At 34.9% G+C, this 17,670-nt stretch overlaps 1 protein-coding gene across 2 annotated transcripts in view; it reads right to left on the reverse strand.

Moving 5' to 3' along the window:
• The window catches only part of PFKFB1 (6-phosphofructo-2-kinase/fructose-2,6-biphosphatase 1), a 73,688-nt gene that overhangs the window by 29,194 nt on the left and 26,824 nt on the right, over positions 1-17,670 (reverse strand). For both annotated transcript variants that reach the window (XM_004695016.1, XM_004695015.2), the window contains exon 2: positions 1,421-1,546. In XM_004695016.1, coding sequence (XP_004695073.1) covers positions 1,421-1,546 — 126 coding nt within the window. The remainder of the gene's footprint in view (positions 1-1,420; positions 1,547-17,670) is intronic.

Genomic DNA, 17,670 nt, shown 5'->3' on the forward strand with positions numbered 1-17,670 from the left:
GGCTCTTTTCCATTCCCATCAATAGAGCCAAAAATTAGACCTAACACATTTAGTGTCAGACTCTGGAAACAACTAGGCCTGGGTTCATATCTTGATCTTGTCATGTATAGACAATGCCTTTAGACAAGGCACATTAACACCTTTGATGTGGTGATAATGCTAGTTTCTGCTTCTTTTTTTTTTTTTTTTTTTGGACCTTAAGAACAGATGTGATTTCCTTTAAGACAGGCATCATTGTCACTCATTGTTCAACATCCAAGAAGGGCTTTGCACATCTGTATGCTCCAAAATAATTAATGACTGAGTGAATAAATATATGCCTAAGAACTGTTTTCTGCCCTCAGGAGCAATTACAGAAGAGAGTCCATGTACTTGCTTAGTGCACTGGTCAAGGAGGAGTTTGCCTATAGTAAAACTTTTTGGAGAAGTTAATATTTTTGAAAAGCATCAATGTAGTTATCAGGGGATAAGTAAAATATTTTGCTAAATGTTCTTAAATCTACTGTTTTTACTGAGAATTACATATGATATAGAGGCACCTTATCCTTTACTGTTTAGATATTCTAAACATCTTAATCTAGTCATATTTGAGAGACAGGAATGACAACTGGTTTTGGTATAGATCAGGTTGGTGTGGGAGTTCACACAAGTGGAATCCTCCCTGAAGAAACAGAAAAGTCAAGTAGGAAGGGGAATGTAGGGCAGGGAATAAAGAAATTTGGTAAAGAATGGAAATAGTCATTGTTGAATTTGGAATAGTTTGCAGAAAGGAAATGGAAAGTTGGTAGAGAATCTGATAGGCAAAGAAGGAGACTCATATGTAGGTGACAAGAGAGCAGGACACCCCACTTCTGGTCAAAGAGGAAGGAAGAGTGAACATGGTCAAAGATAAGGAAAAGGTTTCGACAGAGTGGCTGCCTTTTGGTCTCTAGATGACAAGGTATGCTTTGGTGCCGAGCTTTAGAGAAGATCTTGTGGAGGCCTACAGATCGTAGCTTTTATGTGCTTCACTGTAAATTCCCAAGTTTTGAAGAAAACCTTAAGGTTATAATGTTAATAAAATAACAATATTGTTATTGTAATAATAATAATGGTAACAAAAATGCTATATTTTTTATAGGGTTGTTTTCAGTCTTTCAATAATGGAGCTTCTGAAAATAGATATTTAATGCCACTGGCTTTGTTTTGCCTAACACCAAGCATCGAGTTGGGCATAGAGTTTATGCTTTAGATATTGTTAAATATGAGAGGCTAGTGGTAGTGGTATTAGCAATAGTAGTAGTAATAATCCTAAGTCTAAAATAATAGTTATAAGATATTTCTGATACTGAGGACTTTGTCCCTTTGGAGGCTTGCTACCTTTGTGTTGTTATCAAGTGTTCTATAGGAAGATGCAAGGAAGATAGTTGCAAATACGTACCTTTAGTTGGTGTTCCTATCCAGTTGAGGTATCGTGTGAGCTTTGTGGAAATGTAGGTCTTTCCTCGAGCAGGCAAACCAACCATGATCACAATTGTGGGGGAATTGGTAAACTGGGGTATGGAAGCTGAAAGACAAAAGGAGCCTCAAAAACTTATCTTCAGTTCATAGAACTGTCTGTTACCAACTCAATGACGTAGAATTAGAAAGAGTATTATCTCTCCCATCATGAGATCAAGAAAATATCTGGAATACTGCAAATTAATAACTTATATTAATGTCACCAGGAAACTGAAATTACGGTACAAACAAATAATTCCAAATCTGTAGAGACAGCCCTCTGCAGGGAGCAACATAGCTCAAGTATTGTTTGCATTTTGCAGATAATACTGAACAATATAAAGAACAAATGTGATTCCATTAAAAATTGTTAATGTATTACTAATGGTTCATTATGAGCTAATGTGAAAATGTGAAGTGCCAAGGTTTCCTAACATTAAGTGTGGACTTTTCTTTTAGGAATTCTACCAGGTATTGAGAAGTAAGATTGAGAATTATTCTGAAAAAGATATCTTGTAATTATGGCTTGGGGAGGGGAACAGAACAGCATTCATTGCTGAAACTGTAGTAAGGTCATCTTGCCATGTACTATGGAAGAAAGTCTAATCTTCAAGGTGAAAGATGGTAAATAAAGTTTTAGCTCAAAAGCAATTAGGAGAAATTTCATGACAATGGGAAGATAGTAATGACCAATACCACTGAAACTGTTTAGATGGATCTCCTCTATCTTCCCTTAGGGAATAAAGCTTTTATCGGAGGAGAGAAGAACAAAAGGAACCATAAATAATGGTGGAAACTCACTAGAGGTGGAAACAGAAGATGAAAAAATCAACTAACCCACAAAGGACAGGAATATATACCAGGCCCACCAATATATTTAGAGAAGGGGCAGAGATTTATGTGAAGGTAACAACTCTAAGAGTTAAGATAAGCCTCCCTATGGCTGAGGCTTAATCAGAACATCGAGGATGTCTTTTGTCCTTATTCACATTACTAAACTAAAAAAATAATTGAGTGTAAATAACAGCAAACTACATCCTTGAAGAATATAAGAGATGGGCTATCGCCAAGGAGTAGCACAAAAATAAGAATCAAGGAAGAAAATAACCAACAAACCAACCAACAAGCAACACAGTCTGAAGAAACAAAGAAATCATCAGGACCATAAACACGATGAAATATATTAAAGACTTTATTGGAAAAAGTACACAACACTCAAGATCAAATAAGCAATTTCATCAGGTAATAGAAAGTATAAGGACAAATTACATGTAAATGCAAGAGAAAATACATAGTAACATGTGAAGAATGCCATCAAAGGAATCAGAATCAACTTAAACCTTTTGTCAGGAGCCACACTAGTAACTGGCCCTCCCTGTTGGCTCAACAGGTTAAAGCACAGCGCTGTGAGTGATCCTCAGCCACTTCAGTGGGAGCAGAGTGAGTCAGTGCGAGCCAGTTTGATCCCTGGTCCCTGAGGTGAGACACATGGCCTGGCAGACCTCCAGACACACCCGTTGCTCCCCTTAGCAGTGTACTTCCTTGATCTGCCTGTTCTCTGGTGAATCTGTCCCTGGTGAATATTCTTACCTGCCAGCACCTCTCACCTGTATCCCAGTTCTGTATACATAAGTAAATAATTTTTTTTAAAAAAGAAACCACACACGTAAAATGACAATAGATTTAGACCTTTAAATGTTGAAAACGAAAAGAACAAAAAACCCTGGGCAATACGAATGGCTAAATTCAGCAAAAATGCCTCTCAAAAATAAATGTAGTAGGGCTTCCCCCCCCCCCCCAGAAAAACAAACAGAATAGTTATCACCAGCAGAGGTCAGAGCTGTCTTATATGAAATGTTAAAGAACACACCTTAAGCAGAAAAGGATATGTCAGAAATTGGATTTACATGATTAAAGAAAGAACATTGAAAAAGAATGAATAAAGACAAACTGTATCTTTTTATTTTTCATATTCTTAATTGTTTTAAAATATAAATGACTGTTTAAAGCAATAATAGGAACAATGTATTAGATGTTTATAACATAGGTAAAGTGAAGTAAATACAATGATATAAGGAAAGGGAAGAAAGAATTAGAATGTTCTATTATAAAGTCCTTGCATTACATGTGAAGCAACACAGTGTTATTTTACAATGAACCAAGTTTATTTGTAAATGTCTATTGTAAACCATACAGGAACAAATAAAAAGGTGGGAAAAAGACATACAAATAATAAGTAAATTCAGGAGATAAAATCAGATCATAAGATAATGATCAACTAAAATGATAAAAGGCATGAGAACAGTTTAAAGAAAAAAAAACAATTTCAATAAATAGAAAACAGCAAGGCGGTAGATTTTAATCCCACTATATAAAAAATAACTTAAAATATGAATTATCTAAATACAATAACTAAAACACAGATTGTATAAAAACACAAACCCAACCACTGTCTACAAAACACACATAGCTGTGTTTGGTTCCAGGAACCTTATTTTATCTTTTACTAACTCAAATATAAAACCTTGCTAATATGCATGGGAACCTATATGAAAACTTAAAAGTAAATATAAGCAGGTGGATCAGAAAAGCTTACCAGTGTTAGAAATACCACTTGAACAGCTGTGATTTCTGCATTATATTTTTCTTCCAGATTTGTGAGCCTAAATTGAACATGAAACCAAGAAGTGGGCAAAATGGGATACAGGCAATACCTTAGAGTTGAGGAGAAAAAAATGGAATTCCTCAAGTTCAAGGAGAATATGGGAAATCTATTATGTTTTTATTTGCTTACTTCTTTGATCTCACAGTGGGAGTAATGATAGCAAGAACAGTACAGATGGATTACTCTATAACAGAGACCTCCACACATGAAATCACAAAAGCATGAGATTATTCCTCTACAAGGAACTATTTATCCTGAGGACAAAATAGAACATTCTAATTTTTCCTCTCTTTCATCTTCCACAAGCTGATTTTGGAACAAATAAGATGACAAATGGTTTTTCTTTTCTTTTCTTTTTTTTGAAAGATATATTTATTTATTCATATAGAACTGGGGTGCAGGCCAGAGGTGCAGGAGTGATGAGAGGATTCATCGGAGACAGAGTGGGGAGCAGAACAGGCTAACTAAGAACACTGCTAAGGGAAGCAACAGGTGGGTCAGGAGCGGTCTGCTGTGCCATGTGGGTCATGTCTGGGGCGGGGCTCGAATTCATGCTTAAGTGGCTTTTGCTTCTTAATGCTGTGCTTTAACCTGCTGTGCCACCAAGGAGGGCCCAACAAGTGTTTTTTTTTCCAACAGTGAGATGAAAACAAGAGTCTAGGGAACTAGGAAGTACTAAAAAAATAAGGGAAAGAGAAAAGCAACTGCATGAAGTTGTTTTAAATTCTTAGGCATGCTTTTGATTTGTGCTTAGCATACCAAATATTTCAAAACTGAACTAGCAAGAATACTTTCATCCAAGCCCCAACTGACTACTATGTGGTCACATGCAGGATTGACCTAAATTATCCTACAAAAATGTTGAAAAGTGAACTGATGTTGGAACAATACCACACAGAAAGTTAAATATAAAAAAAAAAAACAACCTCCATAGGATATATACAAGATTCAAGGTTCCAAATAATATTCAAAATGTACAAGAGACAAATTAATATCAATCAGCACACAAATAATCATGAAATGCCACCTTACATGGAAAAGACTCTCAACAAACATGAACGATAAATTAACACCACTATTGGAATTGTCTTATATTATTTATCATTAAAATGTGTGAATGAACATTTAGAAACAATCTTGAAACAAATATTAAAATAGAAAGATTTCACAAAGACACGGAAGAAAAAAAATCAAGTAGAAATGTTAGAGGTGAAAATATAATAAGCAACATTTTAAAAACTCACAGAATGGAGTCCATGGTAGAATAGAAATGATAGGAAAAAAAATAAACTTGAAGATCCAACAATAGAATCATCCAATATGAACAACAGAGAAATATTGAAAAAATAAAAACACAAAGTTTCAGGGACTTGTATAGCAACAAGAAACAAAGACAAATATTCATGTTATTTGAGTTTCAGATGGAGTGGAGAAAGGGAAGGGTCTGAAAATATAGCTGATAAAATTCTAGGTGAAAACTTCCTCATTGTTGAAAAACTGAAACTAACATATTCAAGAAACTAACAAATCCTAAATGGAATAAAATTATGAAACCCATATCCAGGTACATCATAATCAAATTGTTGAAAATGATGGAACATGAAATAATCTTGAAAGTAATTGGAGAAAAATAACTCATTATCAACAGGGCAATACTGGTTCCAATTACAAGTTTGTTATCAGAAACCATATATTTCAGAGTAAAGTACCACAATACTTTAAAGTACAGAAAGTAAAGACTTTTTGTATGAGTGAAAATGAGATGAAAACCACGTTTGCACAAAAAAGTTATATTCATATTTATAAGGTCATATTAAATGCTGATTAACATTAAAAACAACCAAAATATCCTTTAATTGATGAATGGATGTATTGTGATACAATCATAAAAGAAAATACTATTTAACAATTCAGAGAGCTATTCATTTTACAATAACTAGAATTTTAAATGCATTATATTAAGAGAAATAAGCCAAACTAATAGTAACTGAGAAAAGATCAATGGTTGTCAGGAGTTGGAGGAGACCAGAGAAATTGGCAATAATATTTATTTATTTATGCATACAGAACTGGGGTACAGGCCAGAGGTGCAGGGGTGGTGAAAGGATTCACCAGAGACAGTGTGGAGAGCAGAACAGGCAGATTGTCAAAGCACACTGCTGAGGGGAGCAGCAGGTGGGTCAGGAGAGGTCTTCCCTGCCATGTGGTCACCTCCGGGGAAGGTGGGGATCAAACTCATGCGGAAATGGCTTTAACTTCTTAGTGTTGTGCTTTAACCTGCTGCACCACCAGAGAGGGCCCCCGTATAAGATAAATTTTAAGGAGATAGAATTATTAATTTAATGTATACACAGTTATATACAGAAATATATATGTGTGTATGTATGTATTAGTATGCACACATAAGTTCTGGCTATGTCTGATGAAAGGATTAGAAGCAGTGGCATATCAATAGTAGAAAGCACATGAAGAACCAAGATCATGATTTCCAAATATTATAGTTTAAATAAAAGAACCATGGATCTTTGACAAAATGGCTGGGTATATTGTAATATGAGAAAGTAAGGAAGTGCTTAGAAAAGGACTTGTGGAAGGACCTCCCTGGTGGGCCAGGGTTAAAGTTAGTGTTCTCAAGAGATAGGCAGCCAGCCAAGGAGGTGACACATATGGTGAGCAAATACAGAGAGAGGGCAATTCAGGGACAGCACCAATCAACATATCTAAAGCATCAATACTCTTGTGGGAGTTTTGGCATAGCAGTGCTGGACTCAGTCCAGCCTCCAGATTTCAATATCGCAGGAGGAGTACTCCAGAAAAGTACTGATACACACTGATACCAGTGGCAGAGTGGCCCAATGCCTAGAACAAATTATAAAATAAACAAGAGGGAGAAGGAAAAATAAAAATAACTAAGCAAGCCCTCAGGGGAAAGAAACGCCACAAAAAGAAAATCAGATGCCAGAACTCAAAAACAATGACATGGAGAACTTCCCTGCTTTCCAGTTACAGATTTAAACTAATTACAGTTTAAAAAAAGAAGAAGAAGAGGGCCCTCCCTGGTGGCACAGTGGGTTAAAGCACAGCACTGAGAGGCTAAAGCCACTTCAGCATGAGTTCAATTCCCGCCCTGGAGGTGACCCACATGGTGTGGCAGAACTCTCCTGACCCGTCTGCTGCTCCCCTCAGCAGTGTACTTTTTCATTTGGCCTGTTCTGCTCCCCACTCTGTCTCTGCTGAAGCATCTCACCACCCTTGCACCTCTGGCCTGTACCCCAGCTCTGTAAGCATAAATAAATAAATCTTTTTTTTTTTTAAAAAGGAAGACAAATAGGAAAAGAATGATATAAGAAAGATACTTAGTGAATGGAAGAATGAAATTGAGTCCTAAAAGAAAGAAATGAAAGAAATGCAAGAGATTAAAAGATTAATGGAGGAATTAAATAAATCTGGGAAAAGCAACAAAAACAGAATTCATGAAATAGAAAAACAAATCACTGTTTTCAAAGAAACATAAATAAAAAGAATGAAGTGACAGAACTTAAAATAGGAGAAAGGAAAGAGAAATATGAAAGAAAAAAATGGAGAAATGCTTCAAGAACTATGACTCCATATGGAAAGGAAATATGAGTTATAGAAATCACAAAAGGTGAGGAAAGAGACAAAGGAACAGAGAAACTATTGAAGGAGAACTCCGCAAGCACAAAGGAAACAGACATACAAGAAATGAGAAGAACACCAAATTACCACAATGAAAGGAAAACTACAGCGAGGCAGATAACAATAAAGCACCAAAGAATCCTAGACAAGGAAAAATTAATGAAGCTGACAAGGGGGAAGAAACATATAACCTATAGAGGAAAACAAATCAGGCTGATATCAGACTTCTCCAAAGAAACACTATGGACAAGAAGAGAAAAGAGTGACATATTCAACAAACTCCAGGACAACAAATTCCAGCCAAGAATACTATATCCTGCAAAGCTATCCTTTCTCTATGAAGAAAAAGTAAGGACCTCTTAGATAAACAGAAACACCAGAAATTCAGTACTGCTAAACTCCTATGCCAAAAAATGATGCAAGAAGTCAACTTTAGAGTTTTTGTTGTTGTTTTTGTTATTGTTGTTCTTTTTCTAGTTCTGTGAGTCATGAGATTAGGTTGTTTCTTTGATTTCTTTCTTGTTTTTTTGATGTGGGCCTTCATTGGTATATATTTTCCTCTTATTACTGATTTTACTGCATACAATATATTCTGGAAGGGATTATGCTTAGTGAAATAAGTCAGAAAGAATAAGAAAAATATCGAATGGTTTCACTTATAGGGGGAATTTAAGAGAACCAAATAAGACCGGGGGGGGGGGAGAATGTGTATTGTTATTACAATAAAAAACACAACAAAACAATATAAAAGCAAACAGACAATCATAAACTAGAGAGATCCTACATGGGAGTGGGATAGAGAGGGATCAGAAGGAGGGAGGAATGTGGGGTGCTATGATGGTAACAGGAGGGGAGAGGAGTGGTAAGTATTGCTATAAAACGAACAGAAATGTAAATAGATATATAAACAATAAATTTTTAAAAATCCAGACAGAATAGAATCCAGAAAAAAAATTCTAATGCAAAAACCAAGAGTAATGTGTAAGAAGAAAATAATAAAGCACAGAATAAAATCATGCCAAGGTATCAATATTACCTCTAAAACAAATGGACTAAAGTTATCAATAAAAACTCACAGAGTAGCAGGCTTGATTAAAAAACAAAATCGGGGCTCTCCCTAGTGGCACAGCAGGTTAAAATACTTCATTATGAAGATCTCTGAAGCCACTGCAGCACGAGTTCAATCCCCAGCCAGGGAACTGACCCACATGGCATGGCAGACCTCTTCTGACTCACCCACTGTTCCCCTCAGCAGTGTACTTTGTCGATAGGCCTGTTCTGATCCCCACTCTGTCTCTGGTGAATCCTCTCACTGCCCCTGTACCTCTGGCTTGTACCCCAGTTCTGTATGAATAAATAAATCTTTAAAAAAAAAATGAACCTCCTGCTGTCTCCAAGAAACATATTTAATTACAAAAGACAAACACAGACTGAAAGTACAAGTTTGCAATACTGTCCTAAAAGAAAATGGACAAAAAAATATACAAAAAAGTATATTATCTGCTATATCAGATGAGACAGACTTCAAACTAAAAATGGTAAAAAGATACACAGATGGACACTATATTATGGTTAAGTAGAAAATACATCCAGATGATATAACACTCATTAACATTCACTCACCAAATGAAATAGGACTAAAATGTATCAGAAGATTATTATCAGCTCTGAAAACAGACATTGAAGAAAACACATGTATAGTAGGAGACTAATACTCTACTCTCAACAATGGACACATCAATAAGACAAAAAATAAAGACAGTATAGCCCTCAATAAACTTAAACCTCATGGTCTTAACAGACATCTCTTGGACACTCCACCAAAAAAAAATTCGGGTACTCGAGTGTGCACAGATCATTCTTCAGAATTATCACATATTGGGATTGGGCCACAAGACAAACATCAACAGATATGTTAAGATCAAAATCAGTCCAACTATCTTCTCTGATCATAAAGGCGTGAAACTAGAAATCAATAATAAAAAAAGCAAAGAACCCAACCAACTCATGAAGATTGGAACCCACACTATTGGAAGACCACTGGATAAATGATGAGCTCAAAGAAGAAATTAAAAATTACTTTGATTTGAACGATAATGAGGACACCAATTTCAAGAATGTATGGGGCTCAAAAAAGCAGTAATAAGAGAAAAGTATATAGCAACACAGGCTCAAATCAAGACACAGTAAAGAACTGAAAGAATCAACCTAATCTCCTATATTAAAGAAGTACATAAAGAAAAAGAAAAACACAAAATTAGTAGAAGATGGGAAATAATAAAAATAAAAGTAGAAATGAATGAAATACAAATTTAAGAAAACAATCCTAAAGATCAACAAACCCAAAAGTTGGCTCTAAAATAAACAAGCTCACAAATAAGAAAATGGGAGAATATACAAATATGCAGGATCATAAATGAAAGAGGAGAAATTACAACAGACTCAGTAGAAATAAAAGGAGTAATCAGAGATTACCATGAACATTTATATGCAAAGAAGTTCAACAATTTAGAAGCGATGGACATATTTCTAGAATGTTATAATCATTCAAAGCTAGACAAAGAAGAAATAGAAACCTATGTAAAGCTAACAATAAATACACTAAAATAAAAACCAAAGACAACACAAAGAAAGAAAACTACAGGCCAAACTCACTAATGAAAACTGATGTAAAAATCAATAATAACACCTTTGCCAACAGAGTCCAACAATGCATTGAAAGGATAATAGACCACAATAAATTGGGATTAAATCCAGAGGTACAAGGATGGATCAACATCCAAAGTGTCAACATCCAACATGTCAACAAAAAGAAAACTAAATACCATATGATCGTATCTATAATGCTGAGAAATTATTCAAGAAAGTTGAACATGCAATTATGATGAAGGTCCTCAAAATTCTTTGGATAGAAGAAACATACTTTAAAATGATAAAAACCATATACAACAAACCCACAGTCAATATTATTGTCAATGGTGAAAGATAAAACACATTCCTTTAAGAACAGGAATAAGACAAGTAAGTCCATTCTCACAATTTTTTTTTTTTATATAATACTGGAAGTGTTAGACAAAGTAGTAAGAAAAGAGAAAGACATACAAGGAATCCAAACAGGGAAAGATATATAAAACTATCATTATTTGCAGATGATAATGTATGTACAGAACACTTAAAATTCCACAGAAAACTAGTAAAAATATCAATCACTTTATTAAAGTAGCAGGGTACACAGTCAACATGCAAAAATCAGTAGCCTTACTATATACACACAGTCCATCTGAAGAAGAAATCAAGGAAATTATCCCTTCTGTAATAAAGCAAATAATCAAATGCTTGGTAACAAATCTAACAAAAGAGGTACAGGACATATATAAAGAAAATTATAAAACAATTAGAATTTAAAGAATTAGAATTGTACATGATATGAAGTTAAAAGAATTAGAATTTACAAAGAACTGGAAAGACATCCCTTGCTAATGGATTGGAAAAATTTACATTATTAAAATGGCCATTCTACCAAAAGCAAATTACAGATTCAGCACTATTCCAGTAAAAATCTCAATGACATTCTTCAAAGAAATAGAGCAAATATTGATGAAAGTCATATGGAAACAAAAAGCTTGACTAGTAAAAATTCTGCTTTTACAAACAAAAGAGAATGGTGGTATCACTCTCCCAGACCTCAAACTATACTAAAAAGCCATAAGAATTAAAATAGTATGGTACTGAAACAAAAACTGCCACTCAGACCTATGGAACTTGATAAAAAGTCCACAAATAAAGCTACATATATACGGAAAACTAATTTTTGATAAAGGAACAATGAATATGCAATGGAACAGCACAGTTTCTTTAATAAATGGTGCTGGGAAAATAGGGCCATCATAGCAAAAGAATGAAACTAGACCACTACTTCACACCATGTATAAAATACAACTCAAAATGAAAAAAAAAAAAAAAAGAACTGAACATAAGAGCTGGACCCATAACATATATAGAAGAAAATACAAACCACTACAAGATGTACATCTCACTAACATCTTCAAAGATTCATTCCTCAAAACAAAGAAAATGAAAAGATAAACAACTGAGATTACATCAAGTTTAAATGTTTCTGTACAGCCAAAAGATATTAACCAAAATAAAGAGACACACTACTTATTGGGAGAAAATTATTGCACTCCATACAACAGATAAGGTCTGATACATATACAAAGAACTCAAAGGACTCAACAAAAATGAACAACCCATTCAAAAAATGGTCAGAGGAGCTAAAAAGACACTTCTCCAAAGAGGAAATGCAGATGAGTAACAAGCATATGAAAATAACATTCAGCATTACTTGTAGTAAGGGAGATGCAAATTAAAACCACAATGAGATGCCATCTCACACCAGTGAGAATGACACATCTTCAAACAACTAGCAACAACAAATGTTGGTGAAGATGTGGAGAAAAAGGAACTCTCCTGCACTGCTGGTGAGAATTCAAGCTAATACAATCACTATGGAAAACTGCTTGGAGATTTCTCAAACTGCTAAAAATGGAGTTTCCATATGACCCAGCAACCCCACTCCTTGGTATCTATCCAAAAGACACAAAAACAGTGATTCAGAAAGACACCTGCACCCCCATGTTTATGGCTGCTTTATTTACAATAGGAAAGACATGGAATCAACCCAAATGCTCAAAAGATGTGGTACATATACACAATGGAATATTACTCAGCAATCAAAAAGATAAACTCATGTCTTTTGCAGCAATATGAATGGAGCATAAAGGGCTGGGGTGGGAAGGAGACTAATAATGAACAACCACATACCAGACACATTTTATGGGGGTGAAATGGGGAGTGGGGTAAAAAATGGGTTGGGGGGGAAGTGCACTGAAATATTGATATGGCACATGGGTGATTTGGTTATGGGAAGCGAATGGGGATCCAACTGAGGTGGAAAAAGACACAAAATGATGTAAAAATAAACCTTTATATCTTTAAAAAAAAATGGGCCAAAAAGCGAAAAAGACGTCTCCAAAGAGAAAATGAAAATGGCCAACGGATATATGAAAAAATATTCACCTTACCTCATAATCAGGGAAATGCAAATTCAAGCCATAGTAAGATACCACCTTACATCAGTAAGAATGGCACATATTAAAAAACAAACAAACAAACAAAAAAACTAGCAACAACAGGTATCGGCAAGGATTTGGTGAACAAGGAACTCTCCCACACTGCTGGTGGGAGTGCAAACTGGTCCAAAAACTATAGAGAGTTATACACAATGGAATACTCGTCGGCAATAAAAAATAACTAATGGTTTTGTATTGACATGAATGGAGCTTGAAGGGATTATACTCAGTGAAATAAGACAAAAGGAAAAAGAAAAATATTGGGTAATTTCAATAACAAGAATAATAGATGGAAACCAAAGAAAGGATCAAACAAAAAAAGAAACCCAAATACTAAAAATCACAACACAACAAAACAAAAATAAACAGACAATTATAAATCAAAGATACCCTGCAGGGAAGGAGAGGTAGATGGATCAAAATGAAGGCAGGGAGAGCACATGGTGGTGACGCATGCGTGAATTTGTGGTGGACAGTCTATGGAGAATACACCTGAGAAAAAAAAGCAAACATTGTAAAAAAAAGAAAAAAAGAAAAATGACATAAAAATATATATAAATAAATTATTAAAAATATAAATTTATATTGGAGTAAAGATTTATAGGTAAGGCCTACAATAATAAAATATATAGAACAAAAAAGTGGTGATATATTCCTTGACATCAATAATAAACATATTTTAGGGGACTTAACCCCATCACAAAGGGTATAAGAGCAAAAATAATCATTTGGGATTACCACAAATTAAAAACTTTTACATAATGAAAAATTATATAAATAAATTAAAAGATTTGCTACTAAATGAAGGAAAATATTCACACACTATATAAACCACAAAGGTTTAATATTCAAATTATATTAAAAAGTATACAATTCAAAAATAGAAAAACAATGTGTTTAATAAATGGGCAACAAATATGAACAGATAATTCACCAAAAAGAATATACATAAAGCTACTATATACTTGAAAAAATGTTCATCTTTATTTACAATATGAGAGATTCTGGTTCAATCTACAATGACAGCATCTTACACCTGTGAGAATGGTATTCATTAAAAAGATCCCCAATAACAAGTGCTAGTGAGGATGTGGAGAAAGTGGAATCCTATTATACTGTTTGTGGGAATATAAACTTGTTTAACCAATATGGAAAGCAATCTAGAGTTACCTTTAAGAAACTGGAAAATGGAAGTATATGTCCCATAAATCCCACTCTTGGGCATATAACCAAGGAGCTTGAGGCATTAATTCCAAAACCATATGCTTTACAATGTTTATTGTAACACTATTTATAATAGTGGAGACATGGAGACAGCCTAAATCCCCATCAGTAAATCATTAGATGAAGAAAGTGTGGTGTATCTACACTATGAACTACTGTTAAGCCATGAAGAAAGAGAAAATGCAGCTATTTGCAATAAAGTAGGAATTCAAGAGAATTATGCATAGTAAAGCATGCCAGAATGACAAAACAAATACTGAACATGTACATAACAGATAATTTAACAAAATAAAATACATATGACGTTAACAAAACCAGTGTAGCTTCTGAGGTAAAGAAGGAAGTGGAGTGTGAAAGTGGAGTATATAAGGGATAGTGGTGGGGGATACAGGGGAGATGTGTGTTGTCGACCTGCAAGAGTTCCTAATGGCCAAAACTGAAATCAGTGGAACAAGAAATTAATAAGTGTAGTATTGAGTTATAACTCAAATATTTATTTTTTTTTACTTTTTTATTTTAATAGTTTATTTTTACAAGATTTTGTGCATTTTTTTCATCTCAGTTGTAATCCCCATGGGCTTCCCATCACCAAATCACCTGTGTGCCATCACCATAGTCCAGTGCATTTTAAAACCCAAATATTTATAAATACATAGTTAAAAAAGTTTAATCGCTAGATTAAGTGGGGGAGAATGGACAAACCTTCTTTATCGAGGGATTGCAAAAAACAAAAGTAGAAGAAAAAATAAATTCAAAAAGAATGAAGGAAATAGAGACTCACCATTAGAATACAACCATGAAAATTTCTGCAGGCACAATCCACTGATAAATAATAAAATTAGTGAGTGAAATGTTGAGTATCCAGATACTTGCATAACCTGAGGCATTCCCACCAACCCTCCCCCCCCCAAATTACTGTGGTGATAGTAATATACTTCTACAAAGTATTCAGTGGTTCTCCCTCCAGGAGGTGGTGTTTGAGTACCCTCCTCTTGAGTGAGGGCTAGATGTAGTGACTCATTTCCAAAGAATGGAATGTGGAAAAAGAAAATAGTAACTTGACAGATTCTACCTAATCCACGAGTACAATATCACAGTGACAAATCTTTTATATCAGGTTTGCCCTGATGTGATGTAATGAGGGCAATTCACTTCTGTGGTATTCCTCCTAAAATACATAACCCACTCTAAAAGTGAGAAAGTGTCAAAGAATCCCAAATTGAGGATCATTCTATACAGTACCTAAACAAAATTATGAGTCATGAAAAACTAAAAAACTGTCACATAAAAGAGATATGACAAGTAAAACTAGTGTGATATGTTAAACTGGATCTTGGAACACACAAAGGGAGGTTAGTGGAAAATTCAAAGAAAGTGGAATAAATTCCTGTAGTTATTAGTAATTGCCAATGTTAATGTCTTATTTTTCATAAATGTATCATGCTTATGTACAATGTTCACACTAATAAACCTGGATGAAGAGTATATGGGAACTTATAATTTGTAAAGCAAAATCTCAAAATAAAGTTAAAAAGCTAAAAAGCTTACTACTTGGATAGATTTAGCAGGCGCTTACTTCCTGAACTCTTTGCCTGCCATTCTAGTCATTCAGGTGGATTAAACTAATTTCTCCCACCATCAAATCTTGTACTTAGGGAAGAATCCATGGCAGCCAGCCACATTCTTCTTGAGCTCTTTCTGCAAACTTCCAAGTAATTGTAAGTAGCAGATATTTTACTCAAGTTATATACTGCAAAAACATAGAGAAGAGATTTCATTTTCTGGTAATTCTTTGGAATAGATTTGTAAAGAACTGTTCCCAGTAGAAAGAAAACACATACTAATAACTGGATTTAAAACAAATTAAGCTTGGCTTACGCTGAAAGTAATGGAAAACCCTGAACTCTAGAAACAAGGAAAAAGTACAGAACTGAGAGGAAAGCAAGCACCAAAATCCATGTTTACATTGGTAATCTGGAGTGTTGTTTTACAAACTATGGATAATGAACTCATAAAAAGCCATAACATTAATGCAGTGGAAGCAAAAGGCAGCATATATCAATAATATGAACCCTGATAATCTCTCCTTATTCATGCTATTGTGTAATCATTTCCCTTAGAATGTGGGTTGAATTCTACTGACTTCTTTTTAACCAAAAGAATAAGACAAAAGTGATATGATTATCCCTTTGAGTTTTTATCACAAAAGTATCTGACTTTTTATCTTGTTTATGATCTCTTTACTCTTTCTGGTTTTTTTCTCTTTTTTTTCTGTTGGAAGCCAACTGTCATGTTGGGAGTGACCTATGAAGAACCTGTTTGGCAAGGAACTTAAGGCAGTCTCTGGCCAATACCCTTTGAAAAACTTAGCACCTCATTTAAAAAGATGGTTAAGAACTGAAAATTTCCAACAAATCTGTGAGTGAATTTGAAAATATGTCCTCCCAGAGCAAAACCTTGAGATAGCATAATCATAGTCAATATGTTATTGCAGCCTTATTAGAGACAGTGAGCCAAGCTATGCACTGATCTCTGACCCACAGAATCTGAGACAATAAATGCTTGCTGTTTTTTTAAAGATTTATTTATCTATGCAAACAGAACTGGGGTACAGGTCAGAGGTGAAGGGGCAGTGAGAGGATTCACCAGAGACAGAGTGGGGGGCAGAAGAGGCAGATCAACAAAGTACACTGCTGAAGGGAGCAGTAGGTCTGCTGCACCATGTGGGTCAGCTCCAGGGGTAGGATTGAAGGCATATTGAAGCGGCTATGGCTAGCTTGCAGTATCGCTTCCTAACCAGGGAGGGCCCAATGCTTGCTGTTTTGAATCACTAAGCTTTGGAGATAATTTGCTACATAGCAATAGACAAATAATACAGTAGGTCACCAAAATAGTTTTTTTGTGTGTTTGTTAGGCATACATATGTGTATACATATGTATTTTTGTTTATTGAATGACAAAATACATATTTCTTCTGTGGTTACTGTTGAAAGATTGAACAATTTTTGGCTTAGAACTTGGCACTCAAGGAAAGCATATACAGGGGATATTAAATAAAATTCTGGGCTCAAAATGGGAGGTTGGACCAGAAATTACTCTAAAAGGAGGACCCAACAAAGGTGACATAGAATGGGAGAAGTTGCAGTACCAACTGAAAAAGACCATCTTAATTGTGTCTTTTGAAGTTTAACTGTACATTGAAGTTGAACTGTACATTGCACACACAAAAACACACACACACAGAGAAAATAAAAAACTATGAATGGGAATAAAAGTGGCAACAAGCTGAAGAATCAGAATATAAGAAACTGCAATTGTAGTAGTCTCATGAATACCATAAAATAAGCAGATGTGTGACACCTGCCCAGACTGCTGAGACCTTGGACACTCATTGGGAGGGTGTCAGAGTAGCCAGAGATATTGAGATCTTCTGCAAGAACATATTGTCCCCTGTCCTGGCCAACAGAGGTCTTGTGACTTTCTGTGAGACCCTGCCAGGCCTGGGCCAGACCA

Source organism: Condylura cristata, unplaced genomic scaffold, assembly GCF_000260355.1.
Source record: "Condylura cristata isolate star-nosed mole 26May11 unplaced genomic scaffold, ConCri1.0 scaffold00053, whole genome shotgun sequence".
Classification (NCBI taxonomy): domain Eukaryota; kingdom Metazoa; phylum Chordata; class Mammalia; order Eulipotyphla; family Talpidae; genus Condylura; species Condylura cristata.